The sequence below is a fragment of the Xiphophorus couchianus genome, chromosome 7 (genome assembly GCF_001444195.1).
Source record: "Xiphophorus couchianus chromosome 7, X_couchianus-1.0, whole genome shotgun sequence".
Classification (NCBI taxonomy): Eukaryota; Metazoa; Chordata; class Actinopteri; order Cyprinodontiformes; family Poeciliidae; genus Xiphophorus; species Xiphophorus couchianus.
In genome coordinates, this window is record NC_040234.1 from 10,832,242 (window position 1) to 10,853,771 (window position 21,530).

General features: G+C 37.8%; 1 protein-coding gene across 2 annotated transcripts in view; it reads right to left on the reverse strand.

Annotated features, from left to right (window-relative positions):
• The window catches only part of impg2a (interphotoreceptor matrix proteoglycan 2a), a 33,303-nt gene extending 14,772 nt beyond the window's left edge, over positions 1 to 18,531 (reverse strand). For both annotated transcript variants that reach the window (XR_003596371.1, XM_028024383.1), the window contains exons 1-12: positions 16,389 to 18,531; positions 16,261 to 16,286; positions 16,123 to 16,155; positions 13,373 to 13,419; positions 12,541 to 12,602; positions 12,280 to 12,435; positions 10,715 to 10,773; positions 10,605 to 10,625; positions 8,287 to 8,495; positions 5,056 to 5,099; positions 1,050 to 1,218; positions 56 to 951 (exon numbers count right to left, since the gene is read on the reverse strand). Coding sequence is in view for 1 of the 2 variants with exons in the window: in XM_028024383.1 (XP_027880184.1) it covers positions 56 to 951; positions 1,050 to 1,218; positions 5,056 to 5,099; positions 8,287 to 8,495; positions 10,605 to 10,625; positions 10,715 to 10,773; positions 12,280 to 12,435; positions 12,541 to 12,602; positions 13,373 to 13,419; positions 16,123 to 16,155; positions 16,261 to 16,286; positions 16,389 to 16,478 (1,812 nt within the window). In the remaining variant the exon portion in view is untranslated. The remainder of the gene's footprint in view (positions 1 to 55; positions 952 to 1,049; positions 1,219 to 5,055; positions 5,100 to 8,286; positions 8,496 to 10,604; positions 10,626 to 10,714; positions 10,774 to 12,279; positions 12,436 to 12,540; positions 12,603 to 13,372; positions 13,420 to 16,122; positions 16,156 to 16,260; positions 16,287 to 16,388) is intronic.
• Between the last annotated feature and the right edge of the window lie 2,999 nt (positions 18,532 to 21,530).

Consider the following 21,530-nt stretch of genomic DNA (forward strand, 5'->3'; position numbering starts at 1 on the left):
TATTCTATTCCACATTGTAAAGAAACAACATTCAAGATGTTAATATCAACTTTACCTTTACCATTGAAGTTATGGCTTTGTCAGGTAGGGCATCAAAATTTGGGACAATGGATGAGATGACGGTAAAAGGGGACTCCTTCTCTGGAGACAGGGCAGTTGGCAGTGGATGGTGTGGGAAGTCTGTCCCGGGTAACTTCGAATGGTCTCTGTTGACGAGCAAAATCTCATCCTCCACAAGATCTCCTGCTAAGATCTCTGGTGTCAGAGGTGCCTCTTCCTCTATATCCTTGGCTTCAGACAAAGATCCCTCTTTCACTTCACTTCCATCACTCTCAATTGTCTCGTCAAAGCCTTTTTCATCAAATGCAGGTTCCTCAGGATAGGTAAAAATCGCATTGATCCCTACATTCTCGTCAGGGACTTTGTCAAATTTGCTAGAGTCCTCTGGTGCCTGAACCACAGGTTCATCAACATCAGAGTGCAGCGTGGCTTTGGCTGCATCAGGTTCTGACACATCAGTTGGTATATTCAGAGTCTCTGCTGGGGGTAAAATAGCTGGCTGGCCTTGTTCTATTATGGTCTTAGTTAAAACTGTAGAGACCTCAGACTTTTCTGTAATCTCAACCTCATCTTGGTGCCCCTCTTCAAAGGTTGTAGCAAGTGATTCCTCTCCAACTGAAGCACGATCAACTTTTTCTTGTTCAGGTTCAGATTTAACATCTTCAGTCTCTACAAGAGATATTTGGTCTTCTTCAATGGATGGCTCAATTAAACTGTCCAGGTTATCTCGCCCTGACCCAGAAGCCTCCATTTCTATTGGCGGCTCAGGCAATGTGGAGCTCTTTGGCGTCTCCTGGGAGGGAGGCTCAGGTAGGAGCTCTTTAGGTGGGAAGGTCATTGGAGACGGAGCTGGCACAACATCCTCTGACAACAGATCTTCCTCCTTAATGCCTGCAACAAAGATGAAAAGACTCAATCTCTTTGATGTTGTTTTACAGCAACAGTTGGTGTCTATTTCAAAGCTCAAGAAAAGAAAGTCGATAACTTACTACCAGCTTCAGGTGGATTGGTGGCGAGTGCCGCCTCGGGTGACGCTAGTTCACTCTCCTCCAGAATAATGATGTTCTCTTCTGGTGCCAGGGTGTTGAGTCCTGCTGGTGGTGGTGATCCACCGCCAGTAGGATGATCCAGGGTCAAGACTTCTGATAGGTCAATGCCCTGCAACACAAATAGGCTTTGTTAGCTAAACACAAGTCCATGTATGGATCCTTCCTGCAGACAGAAGGATCAGATTGGCCACGTACTTCACACTAAAGGGAGTTAGATGTGGAGGTAATCTGATTGGATTCCCTCTCATTATTCCTTTATTAGGTCTATTTTCATTGGCAAACTGCTAAATCCATCCACAAATAGAAAAACTGAAGACAATACTGCAGACTGATTGCAAAACACATAAGCGCTTAACATGTACCTCTATCCCTTTTACAGCTTTATGTTAGTGAAGATCAGTAGACATAGTATGTCTCAGACACATTAAAAGCATTAACAGTTTTTGATGGCATTTGATAGAGTCTTTTACATACCCAGCACATGGCACATATGGGTGTCAGTAGCTCAGTGATGGACAAGAAACATGTGAGGACATGTCCACACACATTTTACAAATATATGTGTGTATATATGTGTAAAATATATTTTTACACATAAAAGACACATATTTTACAAATATGTGTGTATATATGTGTAAAAATATATTTTACACATATTTGTAAAATATATGTGTTTTACAAATATGTGTGTGGACGATTCTTTTGTCCACAAGAATCCCGTTCTGCACACATTTAGGTGCAGATATGATGCTTGGATCACAATATCTCTACAACCCCTGGCAAAAAGTATGGACTCACCAGTCTTGGATGAGCACTCATTCAGACATTTCATGCTGTAAAACAAACCCAGATCAAAAACATGATACAATATTAAGGTCGTTCCAAAGTGCAACTTGTTGGCCTTCAGGAACACTCAAAGAAATGAAGAGAAAACATTGTGGAAGTCAGTGAATGATACTTTAATTGACCAAACACAGGGAAATAAATATGGAATCACTCAATTCTGAGGAAAAAAGTATGGAATCATGAAAAACGCATAAACAAAAGACCATTCAAAATACATCACTAGTATTTAGTTGCACCACCTTTGGCTTTTATAACAGCTTTCAGTCTGTGAGGCATGGACTTGATGAGTGACAAACAGTATTCTGCATCAATTTGGTGCCAACTCTCTTTGATAGCAGTTGCCAGATCAGCTTTGCTGGTTGGACCCTTCTTGTGGACCATTTTTTTCAATCTCCACCACAGGTTTTCAATTGGGTTGAGATCTGGACTATTTGCAGGCCATGACATCGACTGAATGTGTCTTTCTTCAAGGAATGCCTTCACTGTTTTTGCCCGATGGCACGATGCATTGTCATCTTGGAAAATTATTTCATCATCACCAAACATCTGTTCAATTGAAGGGATGAGAAAACTGTCCAAAATGTCAATGTAAACTTGTGCATTGATAGAAGAATTAACCACAGTCATCTCCCCAGTGCCTTTGCCTGACATGCAGCCCCATATCATCAAGGACTGTGGAAATTTGGTTGTTTTCTTCAGGCAGGCCTCTTCATAAATCTCACTGGAACGGCACCAAACAAAGGTTCCAGCATCATCACCTTGTCCAATGCAGATTCTTGACTCATCACTGAAGACAACTTTCATCCAGTCATCCACAGTCCATGATTGCCTCTCCTTAGCCCATTGGAGTCTCGTTCTTTTATGTTTAGGTGTCAATGCTGGTTTTCGTTTAGCTTTCCTGTATTGAAATCCCATCTCCTTTAGGCGATTTCTTACGGTTCGGTCACATACATTGACTCCAACTTCCTCCCATTTATGCTTCATCTGTTTAGTTGTACTTTTTCGGTTTTCAAGACAAATGGCCTTAAGTTGTTTGTCTTGACGCTTTGATGTCTTTCTTGGTCTACCAGTACGCTTGGCTTTGACAACCATTCCATGCTGTTTGTATTTGGTCCATATCTTGGATACAGCTGACTGTGAACAGCCCACATCTTTAGCAACCATGCGTGAAGGGTTACCTTCCTCAAGGAGTTTCACAATCCTCTCTTTTGTTTCAAGGGACATTTCTCTTGTTGGAGCCATGGTTCTCACCACTCCACTTCGTCCAGCAGCCCTCCAAGGTGTCATGACTGCAGGTGTTTTGAACTGCACACTAACGGGCACATCTAATCTGGGGCAGGTGTCCATTTAGGGAACGGAAATAGACTGGGTGTGTCCTTTTTTTTCTACCTCCAATTTGAGTGATTCCACACTTTTTTCCTCAGACTTGAGTGATTCCATATTTATTTCCCTGTGCTTGGTCAATAACAGTATCATTCACTGACTCCCACAATAGTTTCTCTTCATTTCTTTGAGTGTTCCTGAAGGCCAACAAGTTGCACTTTGGAACGACCTTAATATTGTATCATGTTTTTGATCTGGGTTTGTTTTACAGCATGAAATGTCTGCATGAGTGCTCATCCAGGACTGGTGAGTCCATACTTTTTGCCAGGGGTTGTATTCTGCATTGGACAACCTGGAACCAATTCTGTTCCCAGTCTCTGGTCATCTTTATTCATTGTTTTAAATGACTGTTGGATGTTTTAGCAACAGCCTGATAATAGAATCACTCATCTTGTAATCTATAGTTTGCATCTGTTCTATGTCACATGCAAATAATATAATTCATTCTGTTGAATCTGTTTACTTGGGGCTGAACTTTTCCTTCCTGAATCAACGCCATGCGACAGTTGGAAAACACTCTTTCCATTAGACAAAACTAAACATTATACAGTTATCTTTAAATGGACTGGAAGACAACAGGGGCAGGTGTGTTACATGTTAACAAAAAATGCTTTCTTACACCACTCTAGTTTAGTCAAAGAAACAGAATTTTGTAATATTGTTAATTAAAGGCTTGATTAAAATGTCCTAATGTAGTTCAGGAAACAGCTACTTTATTTAAAACAATTTATTTGTCTAGAGCTGGAAACTGTCTACCAGCAGATTTGGTTCTAAGAGCTTTGACACTTCTTATGGCCAGAGCTAGCTCGCCTGCCACACGTCAGTAAGGAACCACAGAGCTAATCCTGTTAGTAATATTGGATTAACGAGGTGGGACTCATAGTAAAGAATGGGATCTGTTCACACATTCAGACAAAACGTATGCATGTGTTTCTCTTTAATTGGCTAATGATTTAAATACTCACATTTTTATATTTGTAATTTTTATCTTTTCTGATTTCAGATATTGGTAGAATTAAAGCCTTACATTCAGAAAAATATATTTTAGAAATGTTAGTTTTCAGCTTTTTTAACATCAGGTTTGAATAACCAAGTCACTATTGCAAAATATTTCAGTTATTTGATTTTAGCTAGTATTGAGATTGCTTACTGTTCCTATGGAAATCTTGCTTGCCGTTTGCTGTTATTGATGTTTAAAAGAATGATAAATACAGCATGAAATGACACAGTGACAGCCTGTAATTATATCAGTAAGATATGAAAACAAAAATCAATTTAATCAACTCCAAATTTAATTCAGAAAGGGTTTAGTTGGTGCAATTAAGAGCTTTTAGTTCAATTATTTATAAAAAAAAGAAAAATGAACCAAGTGCTTGTGCAAAACAAGCGTTGATATGCATGAGAAAGCCCATATGACCATGGAAGATTTTAGATGGTACTCGTCACTTAATTCTGGTGTTGCACTGTTGTTTCTGTCCAAGAATAGTAGTAGATTAGTATGGCAAGAGCCAGCCTAATCCTCAAAGCCTTCACTTCATCCGTCCAGGGGAGCTCATCTGCTGGCTGGTGAAGTCTGGATAACATCTCAAGCCATTTACAGGTTATCGGAACATCAGTCATGCTGCAAAGGTCAGCAACCTCAAACATGAGTGATTTATCAAGTTGGTGGAGCCTAAAGTAGACCATCTGCAGGCAGATCGTTGAGGTGGCCACTCACCGTCACTTCGTGTGCAGCGCTGACAGGCTCAGGAATCTCAGACACTGTGGAACCAGTGGAGAAAAAAAATATTCAAACACATTGTCACATAAAAAAGGAACATGGCCAAAGTTAAAATATTTTCACAAGACAGAGTTTGCCAAAGTTTGTTGTTGTTTCACCATTGCTGTCTTACATTTCAGCTTTTCTGGGTGTAAATATTAGGCACTGCAAGTAAAACCTATCATTGCACTATAATCAAGCTGTGCATTTAGGCTCTGCAGACACATACAGTATGTTGGCCATATGGGTGTTTAGCCTCCTTTTTTAATGTCACAGTCTATAACTAACGTAGGCATCAGAAAGCATCGAACTCCAGAGAATCTCACAAACACAGTAAACGAATGACAGGCTTGCCTTAACAATATGAGCATGGAAAAAATTAAAAGCAGGACAAGGAGATGGGATAGGCATTATCACATCATTCAAGAGCCCACTGCCCCACCCGCAAAAACCAGCTAACCTACTTACAGTCTGCTTGAATCCATAGTAGACTATAAATTTTGTGCATTTTTAAAGGACAAATTATACAAATTCTTCATATCAAAGTCTGTTTTACTCAGGGAACGTCACTTAGATATAGCGTGTTGAACATGAGAATCAGGTCGTGTAGAGACATTAGGTCTAATGAGCTATTAGCATAATCTTAATCTCCATCCAAACTGTCACGCTACGCTTTTACAAGAAGGAGCAATGTGAGAAACAGAGAAGAACCTGCGCTACTGAGACTGACAGGTGTTAAGCTGCGTTATACCTGCACAGGAAGTGTTGCTCGCATCACAATGACTGCTGCACCAGAGTACAGCTTCAACAAGTCAAGACTAAAATACATATTTACCAAATAAAATGTATTATTAACAACAACATTTTGTATTTTAATGCCCTAATGGTTGAGTGCTGATAAATGCAGAGCTGCATGCAGATATGCACTATTGGCACTATTTCCCTCTATCTTATGTTATAGTCTCAGCATATATGAGACTCTAAAATTAACTTAACATTTTCAAAGATGCAATGTTTCTATTCTGCTTCTACATTATTAGATAAAACATCAATGTCTCTACATGAGCCCAAATTCTTGCTTTTAAACCAGTTCACTTTAATCGTCCATGAAGCAAGATGATATTAAAGCCATATTATGTTCCAGAGAGCATTAAATATTTTAAAGAGAAGGAAACAAACCATGTTGTGATGTCAACCTGAATGGTGCTTCCTTCTTTAGTGGCTCCAAAAGTTTGAAAGCTTAGCTGCAAAGCTTTTAATTCTGCTTTTCCTTTGCGTGTTACAACTCCAGCTGACTTAGCTGATCTGGTCAGTCAGTGCATGTTTGTAACTAGCTCTTAAAAAAAACGTGTTTCTTTTAACTATTAGACATTACAGATCCCAGGTGTGCTCTGTAGCACAAAACTTTATTCACATCAAAGACAAACATAATCAGTGTCAGACCGTTATCAAAGCCCAGTGGTTTCCACAGATTTGTAAACCACACATGCATTTTTCCAGAGTGTTTCACTTGCTGGAGGATAAGAAAACGTGGTGATGTCTGCAAAATATCCCAAAAGTTACAAGTGGGGTTGGGCACTTTACTAGGGTTGGTGCTAGAGCCATTTCTCAACTGGTCTTCTTAAAAAGAAAGAAAAAAAAGGATTGTTTTTTTCAGAGACAGAAGTGGTTCTCTGCCATGTCATTATGTTGTGAAAAAGGTCTGTGTTGTACACCTTTGATCTTCTGTCTGCACTTAGCTAAATGTGCTTAGAAGAATAAAGCAAAAAAAAGTGTTTAACTATGGAAAAGCCCATTATTCATCTCAGTTTCCCTTTAATTAGATGTCCAAATATTACCGGCCAAATCTAACCAATGCTTTTGAAACAACTGCTGTTGGTGGCCACTCCTGTGGTTGTAAGCCTCTGCTTTGTAAATCTGCAGGAAGCAAGTGTAATGAGTATAAAACCAGAGATAAATGACAACACCGCAGGGTCCTGTATGACTCTTAAATGTTTAAGAAAATATTTGTCTAGTCTAGTGTACAGGGAAATAAAAACATGAGCAATTTTTAAATGATTTTTGAACTATATTTCATTCATACATGTTCAATTTCAGTTCAAAATGAGCTGCTATGTCACCTAAAAAGAAGATAAAAAGTTATATTATGACAAGTGCCATTGGTCTAAACTATTACTTTTACTCTCTAGCTGATGGTTAACTGGTTTATTAATAGTAGACTGGGCTAAAACCACTTAGAAATGGGTCTAGGCATAAATTGACTAAAATTACAAGTCAGATTTTATACATTCTGAGTCTTTATGTACTCCCTGGCAAATGTTTTGTAAAATATATCATTTTTATTTTCTTAATCATTACCTAAAGATTATATTTTGATTAAATTTTTTTGCAATAACAAAACTAGATTACAAACTACATCCAGAGTTTGTAATGGTGTGCAATTTATAATTTAAAAATGTACATGCTAGTTTTCAAACATGAAAGAAAAAAAAACATGCGAAGACGTGAATGTGTTTGATCATATTTAAAATTAACCTATTTTTGAATCAAAATCCATGAAAAGTTATCTGATTAATGTAGACAGGGCTAAATAACTGTTTGTCCGAAACATTAAAAGCATGTCGCACATTTGCTCTGTTAAAAAAAAAAAACAATTCATATATATTTTTGGCTGATTGTTTTCTGTTTTCTTTTACCATTTCTTTGTGTGTGCTCTTAATTAAAATAACATGATATGGATCACTCTTCATGAACGCTTGCTATTTTAGCCAAGTTTAATAATAGTTGCCTCCAAATCTGCTTCTGAGGAAAAGTCGCTCGATGTTTGTGGCCCTTTTGACTATCAAATATAAATCAAAAGAAAAATCGGCTAAAAAAAACCTTCCCAAAAAACAGATAATTGGTGTTATAACTTACTTTGTTCAATTTACGAAGATTTTACCTTCTACACACCTTTCTTGAAAGGCCTCACACCACCCTAAAGATAATTTTTAAAGTGTTTGTTGTCACTGCCATTTCTGTGGTCAACTCTTATTAAGCAGGTTACAGCTATCCTTGTATTTCTTATTGAAATGGTACATGCAGCTTAAATCTGCAAAGCATTCACGAACCAGTTCTAAGCATTTACAGTTATCTAAACAGCCACGCTTCAACATGTAACTAAATTAACGCAGCGGGTTGCAGTCTTACCACTCTCCAGCCCGTCGATGTGACGAGGTTCGGTGAAGATGTTTTTAATCTTGCTGATGGTGTAGACCACTGTGGGGGGATCCTTGATCTCTCGATACGAGTTCTCCACCAGGTTGGACTGCAGGGTCAGGTAGTTCAGTTGTTCAGAGCTCACTCCGGCTCCGTCCACCGCTACTGTGACTGCATAATCCACCACAATGCCATCCAACCTGGTGACACAAATATGATGATGTCATACAGAAGAGAAACAGCAAATTCACTGAGACAGAGCGAAAACATCATGACGATATATATAATATCTCTGTGGGCACAAGCAATATTATGGCACTGTATTCAAGAAAAGATTACTAACCCGTTGATTTAATTAAGAGTCAGTAAAAATGAGTTCACCGACGACTTCAGTGATTTATGTCTACTTGTAACACAGGAGCATGCGTCTCTAGAATGAAAACCCCCGAGTCAGCTGAAATGCCAGTATGATCATAACAAACGTGAAAACCTCACAGCAGACCTCCACTCCTGGAAAAAGCCATTCATTAGCCTTGATTTGACTGCTGTTATTTCTCCACCTTAACAGGCTGCTGGCAGACAGCTGAGTATGTGCAAACTCAGAGATCCCGTTTCCCTCCCAATTTAGTCTCAGCAACAAACTTAAGTCTAATACTGAAATCCGCTTTCAGAGGGAGATATTATTCACGAATACAATTTTAGAATAAAATGACCTGGCCTTTATCAACTCCACATGGCACACCAGACCCTGAACTGTAATTATTTGTGAAACAAAACCGAAGCAAAAATAGAGGCTAAAGACATCAGTAGCAGTCCTCCACGCTATAAAGCCTGGGCTTGAGTCATCTGGTGATTTGCAGCACACAGATTTGAGTGTTAACTCAATGCATGGCAGGAAAAACAATCAGCAATGAGTTTAGAGAACCAATTATTGCTGCCAGTCAATCTGGGAAGTGCCTTAAGGTTATGTCGATGCCAATAAAAGTTCAATAAAAGTTCAATAAAGAGGATTCCACATTCCAAAATGGCAACTAGTCACTCCAAGAAGGAATGTTCTAACATATCAATGATAATCAGTGTGTAATACTCAGAGAAATTGATATCCAAGAGCTCCATCTCAAATGCTACAGAGCTCAGGTAGCATGCTAAATGTCAAATATCTTTAAAAAGTTGCAGTTGCAAGTTGGTTTGATCAGCTGAATCAACCACAAGATTCCTAGTAACAACATCCTTTGAACAGATGAAAGAACAATAGAGAATTGTGGCAAGAACCAAGCGCAATATAAAAGCGCAAACTCCTCAAGCATGGAGGGGGTTGATGTGACAAAATGAGCCCAAACAAAGCAACAAAACTACAAAATAATGGCTGAAGAGAAAATAACAAATGTGTTGGAAATTCTGTGGAAAAGGCTTAGGAGAGCTGCAGTGGAAAAACGCCCACGAAATTTAAAGAACTTCACAAAACTACACATTTAGAGAACTTTGTGAAGTTCATTGTGTGGAAGTTCACAAATTTAAAGAACTTCCACGGAAGAGTAGTACAAAAATATTTCAAGTTAATCCAACCAAAGTTAATTATATAAACTACTAAAACATATTAGTATTCAAAACAGCTCATACATATTTCTTAGACTTAGACTGACTTTATTGTCATTTTGCATGCACGGGGTGTATACAGAACGAAATTTCGTTGCATACAACTCAGGACAGTGTTTTGAGCTTCCAATGTTTCTCATTATATGGCTTCATTTTTGTCCATATTTAGGATGAACATAAAGCTATTTTTTAAAGATACATTACAATATTTAAATCATTGTTGCTTCTTAGTTATGCAAAAACATGATAAATTTCCATTATTGATTCAAGGTTGCATCTTGAATAAATAATGGAATTATGCAAGTGCTGATCTACTGATTAATACATTAGGTAAAAATATGGTTGTTTTGCTTTCAGATGGTGGGTTTTGTAACTTTTTAAACAGTTTTGCAATCTGTTTTCCTTTTTTTTTCAGTTTGTATACCAGATGGTTTTAATGTTTTTTGTTCTGTTGCCTTTTTAACATATTAGCTTTGATATTTTTCTTTTGACCCACACTCCATGTCATAAACCTCTTCTCTGACTCAGTTCCGTGAGGTTATAAACCTCCCACATAATAGCACCTGGTTACTTGGTAGGACCCATCCTGATCCCACTTAACAGGTGGGTGGCCGCACTAAGATCATTAACACGTGCAACTAGTGATACATCTAAATCTACCTGAGGAACGATAAGAGATATGTAAGGTTAAACAACACAGTACAATAACTCACCACTGAGTGTCCTTCTGTGGTCTAGATAAACAGGAAGGAGCTGTTAGAGTTCTGCTGGCAGCAGAGATGGCATTGGCATCAAAACATGAGGTGTGGGATCAGAAACTAACCTGAAGTCGATTACAGACACACTCTTAAAGCCGGGAAGCCCCTCTAGAGCATCTTCTATCTGCACAAACACAGTCAGGCATGAGATTAAAGCAATTGCTCATGATTTGTTCTAATTCTCAAAGTGTCGTAACAAACTCGTTTGCAGAGACACAAATCCAATATACTGTGACTAAAGCAAAGACGCAGAGAGAAATCAGTTTGTGACCATCATCAAATATTTTTAGCTTTATCAGTCCTGACTTTGGCTGCACTGATAACACTCTTCAGTGGGCATGTTGTTACTGAGAGAAGGCTCAAAGTTAGCTCTTTTAAATTTAAAATTACATCAGAGGAAGAGAACAGATGCGTGAAGTGATTCTTATATTGTACTCAATCAGGCTGCAGAAGAGCGAGAAAAAGCAAGACTGACAAGAAGGTTAAAAAGGTATTCTGTTTTAGCCATTTTAACTTCCAAGCTGTTTGTTATGGACTAGGCTGGACTTATAAAAGAGACTTGTAAATCTCCAAGTCAAGGTGAGGGTCTACATCCTCCATAAACACAGAGACAGCTGTTGTTGTAATGTCAAGCAAGTTATCTGTGCTAATTGCTAATATAAGATACCAAAGTCTATCCAAAGCATGAATTTATTTAATAATCATTTTAAAACTAGTAAAATTATGTTTTACAGTGACTATTGTCTCTGATAGCTCACAATAGAAAGGAAAGAATAAAATTCTAATTACTTATAGTTCTTAAAAATATATTAAAATTCGGAGGTGACAGGTCGACGCTTTACAGGAAAACAAAGGCGGTGAAGTGGCCACAAATCTCTAATTGATGCTTCACTTTGTAACCAATAATCTTCTTTAACAAAGAAAAGGTCTTGCTCCTCAACATAAAATAAATCTACATGCATTGCTTCCCTCAACCAATTTATCAAAGCTTTCAGACAAAAGGATGAAAAAAAAAGACTGAAAACACATTCAGTCTGCAAGCACATGTTCTCTTTAAGGTATGCAAGACTGCATGCAGGCAAGGTGGGTGCTGGTATGTAATGCTGATTTATTTATGTTGAAAATCCCCGCAGAAGGTAAAAGAAGAAAATCAGAAACAAAGAAAGCAGACCAACACAAACACAACCATTATGTAAAAAGAAATGCAGATTTTTAGCCAAGATGCTGTCTATGAGTTATGTTTGTATTTGGGAGTACCGTACATTGTGGCTCCTAGTTGTGGTTAATGCAACAGATGTTCACAAACACATTTACAAAATTTTCCAGGTGCTTGTAAAAGTTGCTTCAAATAGTATCTGTACAAATACTTACATGTGCAAAGGTTTATCTTCTCCCATGAAATCTTATAAAGCTGTGTTTTCAGAACAAGAAATAAGTATTTTACCATTACCAACTGCAAACTATAAAATCTGCAAGCTTTGAGTCCATGGTGCTAAGCTTAGCTACTGCTGTCGTTAAAATGCATTTAAAACAGACAATGCAAGGAATCACAGGGCATTAGGCAATTGGATTATGTTCAATGACAATGCCGTAATCTCTCATGGGAAAGCAGATGGAGCTCGAGACAAACCTTTTCCGCAAGATCTCTGCTGAGCGTCTGGAACTTGAGGCTGGCTGGATCTCTGAGCTCGTTGCTGAAGACCTCTCCAGTCAGGAGGATGCTCAGCTCCACTACCTGCTCCAGAACGGGGGCAGCCGTGGGCTGAATGGTGATTTCATTGAACAGCTGTACCATAAAAAAAAAAAATTAAAAAAAACATGTAATCAACCTGCAGGAAAACACAAACATTTGTGATGCACAACAATGAACACAAAATCTCTGTGCACTCACTGGACTCTCTTCCACCTCTGGTGAAATGACGTCTGTGATATCCTTTCCTTTATCCATTTCCTCTGCATTTTTATTGTGTGTATAAAAAAAACAGGGTGTTAAATCAGATTGACTCTGAATAAATAAAAAACAACACTTCGGAAAAGTATTCATTATGAACTATTCCACATTCTGTCGCGTTGCAGCCAGAAACTTCAATGTATTTATGATAATGATAATGGCCTTTTGATATGATGGACCAAACAGTACTCCATAATTTGTTTATTATGTTAATGTAATGCTCGTTAATGTTTTATAACCTAACTCTGTTTTAAACTTGTCCACAACTTTCTCCCAGGCCTGTCTGCAATGTTCCTTGACCTTCATGATCCTGTTTGTTCATTAATTTTGTCCTTCAGAGAAAAGTAACATATTTATACTGAGATTAAATTACACACAGGTGGAGTGGGTACTTCCACACACTCCACCTTAACTAATAATTTAATTTCTTAACTTATTAGGCAATGTCAGAAAGCTACACTTTACTAAAGGCACTGAATACAAATGAGTGACACAATTTTAATGGTGAAAAATCATGTGCGTCATTTTCCATCCACTTAAAGTTTTGTGTTGGTCCAACGCATAAAATCCCAATATATAAAATTTTGTGGTTGCAACGTGATGAAATGTTGACCCTAAACTGTTTTAGAATCTCATGCTGAGCCGAACTAAAGTGAAGCTCAAACACACAACAAGACAGGTAAGTAGCAAACCCTGAAACCACAGCGGTTCCTGATGAGGTTTATAATAAGCATGTTGAGCATGTTGCAGTGTTATCAGCAGTGACACTGACCTAACTCAGGGGCTTCAACTGTTTCTGAACTCGCTGGTGTTGGTGTGCTGTAAAACGGGAAGAAGAAATGTTTATGCAGTGTTAATCCTAGATTACAACATCATGTGGACTGTGGGTAAAGATGGGAACAAAAGTTAAGAGATAACGTTGTGGATTTCACTTTAACGTAAATCTCAAAGGAGAAGAACATAATGATTTTTTTTTCTCCTAGCAAAGCCACAATCTGAGGTAATTAAATTTATCCCTTACATTTAGTACACCATGGCACGAGATGTTATCAATTACTGTGACAATAGACTGTTAGATTAGTAATTACAATTATAAAATGTAAAACATTTTCAGCTATTTTTCTTTAACAATCCTCTCTGTATTAATCTGCGAGGCATTTTCACTTATTTAAACGTTTTTGTATTGGGTGCTAGGTTTGCATTGCAAAAAGCATCAAGTTTTTTAGCACTTCATTGCACAGGGTTTTTGTAACCATGAAATTTTAATTGTGTTAATGTCATTTTATCATTCCACTGATCTTAATTGTATGATTTGACAATTGGAGAAATTGTTCCAAATTATATTTTAAATCTAAAAAAAAACTTCAAATTATGCAACAGTCAATGTAAAACAACTGCCAATATGACTGTATATATGTATATTTATATTTTAACAATTTTAGTGTTTTATTTACATTACAATGTCAAACAAAATGAATTAATGAAGTTAATTCAAGAGATCCTGAACTTCTTTTCATTTTGGTGTACTGACATTTTGTCACTCAAAATTCATACATTTGTGTGCTTTACAATACATTTTCTGCAAAACTTAAAATAGACTTAGTTGATAACTACACCATGTTAAAGGGTATTCAATTCCTGCAATTATGTTTTAGGTAGTCACTGATGTATAATTGGCCCGAAAAAAAGTTTATTTGTTTTTTGTTTGTTTGTTTTTTCATTTAATTACTTGCAAAAAATTTGTATTAATAAATAAGCAAGCTAAAACAACAGCCACAATGTTATTCTTTAGAAAGGGAACTCAAACAAATACCTGCATACAGAGAGGGAAATATTTATTTGATCCGCTGCCAATCTTTAAAGGTTTCTACAAACAAATGAACAGCCTGATTTTGAACATGTTCTTGCAAAGCGACAGAATATCTACCAAGAATCCAGAAAAGGTGAGTTAGATAAAGCTTAAAAAATGCATGTACATATCAGTAAGTGAAATAAGCAAAACAGGACTTTGAAATTGGTGGAAATATTTAGAATTTACTGGTAAGGATGTAATTCTAATAGTTAATCCTTGTTTGACTAACTCAGGAGGGGGTTTGCTCCACTAATCCAAAAAGAAATTATCGACCTCAATCATTTCGGTTCTTGGTAACTTTACATGTGCAGAAGAACAGAGGTCCGGGAACCGACTGGTCCTCGGCCCCATGGCCCTTATGTGCTTCATCTTTGTTCACTCCTGTGTCACCTGGTTGTATGTTTTGGGTCAATGTCATGCTGTGAGCAAAACCCACAAAGGGTTATCTTCATTGTGGATGGGATAAAAGAGTTGTCATCTCAGATTTTATGGTTCATGATCCTGTTCACAGATTTCTTGATATGCTGACATCACCCTGTCTACTAAAGAACAGCTACAATGGTGGGATGGTGTTGTGACCACAAGCCTTCCTCCTAAGTTTGCTTTTTTTATTATTAATTAAATGCTTAGTCTAACACAATGGGAATGGATTGAATAAGATCTTGCTTTTTCAAGATCTTATTCATACCTCCAGGCAAGATCTAGCATGGTGGTATGACCCGAAAGTCACTGATTGAAGGCAGCTGGTTCATGGCCTTCATCGTGGACATGGGTTTGTGTTTCCTCCTTGTAAGAATTTTACAGACAACGCTTAGCATCCTGTCCGTTAGACTGTCATACAATAACAGAGTGTCTTCAGTCAGAAGGCTCTCTTGATTCACTGTAACACTGACCGCTACATGAGATCCTTCTTTCCCACATCCATCAACATCTACAAAACTGTTTGAAGAAACTTGTAAAATGAGTTAAAACATTTATTTTTCCCTCTGCAATTAATAAACCCCGTTGTGGCAGAAAGTTGATGCCACATTTTCAATTAGGCCACATGGGTAGTTGCCATGGGCAACTTTTCTATTAGTTGTCCCCTAAAAAAGTTGAGTCAACAGGGAGCTCCACCAACATGGACTGAGCAGCAGTTCAATGCGTCCAGCTTCAATAAGGGATACTAACTTATGCGTGTTGCGCAAGGCTGCACTGTATTTTATCCCACCTCTGGATGTCAGATTATTTCCTGCATTTTAAATGGATCAGGGGCTCAGGTTGGCAAAACAGTAGCTCATTTTTCAGGGCACCATTTATACAAGAACCTCCCCAGCAAAAGGTTTTAATGGAAGAAAATACTCATGTGCTTATTTCACATAATGACATCAAAATCAATTTCCTTTATTTGTTTTGTAATATGTTTTTAACAAGTATTGTGCTTTTTTGTATTTTTGATAGATATTCTCTTTGAAAGTTGAATGTAAATACTGTTCATTTATATGCAGTGAGCAAACTCAGAAAAACATCAGAGGAACACATAATTATCCCCCTGGCTGTATACCTATGATCAACCAGTCAATTGGATTTATGAATCCATGGGATTCAAAGGTAAGAGATGAGAAGACGAGTTAGATTACAGATGAGTAGGAATATGAACAGGTAAGGTTGAATGGCCTAAACAACCTTACCTGCACATATGCTTCCAGGACCGGGTGGGCTCACTACAGACGGTGGGAAGAATGACACGTTTACCAAAACACAGACTTCATGGTGAAAAAACATTCATGTTTCAGTGACGTATTAAACAAGCGGACAGTTTTCTTTACCTTTTCAAAACTGAATGCGACATTCTCTGAAAACATAAAACAGTGTTAGAAACTTCAGTATCAACCTGCCAGAAATCTGGTTTCACACAGATTTCCACTTCTATGAAGTTAGTAGAGTACATACACACCTGTTTGACCAGAGCCTGATGCTCCTCTGACTGGGTAAAATAGCTGCCAATATCCTGCACAGTGACTGTGCCTTCCTGGCACTGGTTCATCCAGCTTTGGTACTCGTCTTGCTCAGGCAATCGATCCCAGAAGATCTTGAAAGCCTCCCACACGGTTTCCTGGCACACTGGTCACCAGAGAAAGAGGCCATCGGCCGATTAACCAAACCTGCAGGTCTTTCTATTTGGCAATGTGCTACTGGGACAAAGTTGACTGCTTCCTATGTTAGCGTAAACCTTTTCATAAGAACATTTTTGAATAATTCAAACAATGACAAGTCAAGGTGTACAAATGTCAACATTACTTGACCTGCTGGGCTCTTCTGCAATGTCAGAGGGCTGTTCAGTCCATCGCCTGCAGGCCTAACCTAAATAAATCTCCACTTTCTACTATCACAGCCAGGTAAACAAACAAGCTACTCAGGCAGCATTAACGAGTCAAAACGGTCAGTATATAGTGGGCAGATCCCACTTTTGCATCTGTTTGCTAAAGTCTCAATGAGCCAAATAAAGCAGAAATTCTACAATGTTACCATGTCAGCTGTGAAGTACTGTACATATTTTATTCTTTTTAACAAGTCATTTTCAGTTTTTAGGGGAAAAAAATCCTTTATATTTTTTCTTTTGCTTAAATTAAATTATTAGCTTAATAACAGATAAATCATGAAATAAGTCAAAAAATAATTTGTATAAATGAGTGGACCTGACCTTCCTCGCTCTTCACAGAAAGTAACAAACATCTCATCACTTTGGGCGCTCTATTCAAGCTGCAGGTTTGCTGCTTCATTCTGCATGTCTGTCTTTCAGTCAGTCCACCACCCGGCATCCACCTACAGGCTTCGAGGTCTGCTCAGTCTAGGAGATGGTTACCATGATGAGCAACATGGCCATGCAGCGACGAAGTCAGAGCCTAGATGCTAAGTCCACTGATTTCTGTGGTGACGTCTGATGCATATTTAGACATTTATGTTTAGCTGGCTGACTGAAATCATGTTATTTTCTGGTATAGCATAACCATTTTTGCTAATTTTGTCAAAACTGAGTCACACCAAGACATGTTTTCTGACACGTTTTGCAAAACTTTAAGTCGACAACGTGTTGCTTTTCTCAAGGATGTAAATGAATAACCATTTAAATCTGGGGAGAAACAGTAAAGGAGCAAAAAAGTGAATACTCTTCCCTTAAAAATTCACCTCACTGCCGTGATGTAAATTATTATTGATTGAGTCACGTCGACACTAAAAACAGAGGGGGTTTTGTCCATTCAGGTTAAAAGAATAAATTGAAATCAGAAAGAAATAATGAAGGTAAAATTGAGTCCAGAGGGAGTGATTTAATTTTCCAATGGACTGATTCATCTGAGGTCATCTAAAAGAACATCAAGCGGGTCTTTAAAAAGAGTTTGATGACTGCAGCGGCACGCCATGACAACAGCTGTTTCTGTTGCTTCGTAAAATTGTTTTGGGGCCTGGATGTACCCTGGTCTTATTTTAATTTTCATCATCGAGCAGAAATCTTAGTAAAGGCTTTAATGGCTTAGAGCATTCCTCCACCTTCATGAATCACAACATATAATACTCATCTTATTAACTGTGACTAAGACCATTAGTAATTCATAAGTATGCATAAATGTCATGTCAGACTTTATGTTTATCCTCCACTCTATTTATGTTATTCTAAGTTAGCTTGACAGGCTTTTCTGGATATAACCGCTGCAAATAGTTAAATCTTTGGACACTGCCATAGGTTTAGAGACATAAACAATACACTACCTTTTAATTACATAATCCTTTTCTACATTTTAAATTTAATCAAACTGATAAAATAATGTAATTGATCACCTACTTCGTTAACACTTTGACGGGTTGTGAATAAGACTGTCATGACTCCGTCATAAACATGACATAACACCCGTCATGAACATGAGTGAGTCTTCATGAATATTTATGACTGGTGTCATAAAGTGTCATTCAGTAAATCATGACAGTTTTAATACAAAGTTGACATTATTCAAAATGTCTTTGCTATGACCACTTGTCATTAACCAAGAAGTCATGATCTGACGTTATATTTTTCTAAAAGTATTACTGATTAAACTTTAAAAATTATGTAAACTGAAGTTTAATCAGTAATACTTTTATAACAAATTTATGTCAGATCATGATTTCTTGGTTAATGTCAAGTTGTAACAACAAAAACATTTTTAATAATGTCAACTTTGTATTAAAAGAGTCATGATTTACCAAATGACACTTAATGACAAGTCATAAATATTCATGAAGACTTACTCATGTTTATGACTGTGTCATGACAGTCTTATACACAACCCGTCAAATAAAGTGTTACATCTACTTCTACTACTGATGTAACTTTGCTTGCTACGGCCAAAAATTGTATAACATTAAATAAGATTGTCTTTCTTAGAAAAAAAAACTTTTTTGCATATTTTATGCGTCTAGTTAGTGGATGCTTGCTGTATTCCTGTATTCATAACGATCTGCAGCATGCAGCTCTCTCTTAACTTAAGGATTGAAAGAACAAATTGTCTGCTATACAAAATCTTTACTGTCTTAGACATGTAGCTTCATATTTTCATGTATGGTTTTTAACTCATCTGCAGCACTGAACACTGTTATGTTATGTTTGGGTTTCTCTGATAGTCTGAAAGTTTTCAGTCAGCTCCTCAGACTGAACTGCCAGGCGCTCAGCTGTGGAGCCTTTGAAGAGTAATAATAAAAATTCGAAACGTCCTTGAATATACAACTCTCTCCATGGTTACTGGCGTCCAAGGTAAGGATGTATAGAAATCCTCAAATTTGATTGTCACAGAGGCCAAGATGCCTCGCTTTGCTCCTCTTCTGAAACGGTGATTGTTATCCTCTCATGATGCATGTTGGCCCAAAACTCGGCCTCATGGAGCAATAAAGTTACATTTCTACTTATCTTAGACATTTAATTATGGCTTTGAGTCATCTCATGATTTATGAAGATAGACACATATCTACATTACTAGAAGGGCAGTCTCTCTCATCTTTCCCCTCTTAATGAGGCCTCTATATGCCTTCATAACTGCACCCTATAGTTGTTTCTAGACCCCCTTGTAAACATATAAAAGCAATCCATACATTACAAAAACCCTAAGTTGCATATACATCATTACTGCCGCCAACTATTGAAGATTCTTTATCTGTAAAGTTTTGCTCCCGTTTCCTGTAATTTGATGTTATCTGGATAAAATGTGTCACACTGTTTAAAGCAAGTAGGCAAAGCTGCCACCTGCTGATGTGTGCTTCTTTCTGAGGAACAGATTTTGTGAAGATGGCACAAGTTGAGTGTGCTCTTGTGTTTCGCTTGGGTAAAGTGACCCTGTGAGTGGACCATAGACTTTTCCAAATGTATATGTCATTAGATCTAACAGCTCTCAGTATCCAGACAAAGCCCAACCAACGTACCTCTGAGGTGAAAATAGCCTAAATGGTTTGCAACAACCTCCTCAGCAGTTTCTTGTCCACACAGTCCGAGTCCGCCCTGATAAAAGATATTCCTTTTCCTTCGAGAGGTGACAGCATGGCCGTCATGAGATGCCTTCACATCAGACACCCGGATGATTTGAGGAAACCCCGCTGGTTCCTGAGAAAAAGGCTTTCCCAGGTATCTCATAGAGGAGCCTTCCAGTGTGGCATCTGTACAATCACAGAAGAAAAAAATATATATAAATATTCAAAACCTTTACCTTCTTTTTTTTCCCCAAGCTGCACATGACTATGCAAAAAACATTTGGTATACTACTAATTCCTTACCTGAGAGCCTGCTCAAAATTATGACTGTTAGGCTAATGAGAGCACAAAAGAAAACACTTCTCCAGGAAGCGCTGCTCATGTTAAATCCGTGATTGGGTTTAAATCCGTGGACTCGGAAAGGGATCAAGAAGACATGTCTTTCCTCTCAAGTGACGACATAGCTGCTTAAGAGTTTGCATAGTTCAAAACTCTCCAAAGCCAAAGGAAAACCAATAATGATGAGAAAGCATTTGACAATAGAGCCCGTCCCTGGTTTGGTTCACTATGCAGCTGAAAGGTGTGTGTGTCACCGTGCTAAGAGTCCAGCCCCTGGCTCAGGTGGACGGACAGATGGCCTGTAGGGAGAAGGGGATTTTTTAATTCTCTCTAATCCTGTTGTTTTTAAGCTTGTTAGAAAAACTCGTCAAGAAGTTACTGGAGCAAAGCTGTGAAGAGAGGACATACAGCAAGGGGGAAAGAGGGAATGAAACGGAAAGCTGCAGGAGGAGGGTTATCTTTGAGAATGAGAGAGGTGTGTGTGTAAGGTGCTGTTATTTCAATAAAGGCTTGTTTGAGCCTTTTGGAAAAACATTAAATCCACTATATTTCAATCTAAACGCATCATAAAACAAATAAAGCAAGAATAATTGAGAGCAGCAGCTATAAGTTATTACACTTTTTCCTAAATTAAAATAACTAAAATCTCCTGACTTGGGCCTAACCCTTCTTGGAGATTTTATCCTGCTTGTGTAAAACAGATCAGTCCCTTCTTGGCTTTGTCATCATACACATGTAAGCAATTAAAAAAAAAAAAAAGTAAGAAAAGAGCAGATAAGTATGGGCTGGGATTGAATTGGCACAAAGATCTCCAAAAAATAACTGGTAGAAGTTTGGATTTATTATGGGTGTATACACAAATACTCAAACCAGCTAAAGAACGGCATTTACCCAATCTTTGCAAATTATTCAAACTCCATCAGCTGCATTCGTGGTGGTGAGCTGTTCACCAAACATGGTCTCTCAAAGTAGGTTAACAATTTTCAACTCAGTTTTTGTCTAACGTACAAGAGATGCAACGTTCAACATTCTTGCCACTCTCCCATAATCAAATTGTTTTGAGCACACAAGTTACAGATACCTTGAAATCGATGACAGATTCTCCAGCTTCTCGAGATAACGCGGGTCACTAGTTGTTCTTGTTCACATCTACCAGTTACATGGCTTCCCACGGCAACTGGTTTAGAAAGATTTTATTTAAAGGGTATTAATCTTTCACATAAGACCTTAATAAAATATACTGAATTTGTGTTTGTCCTAGAAGATG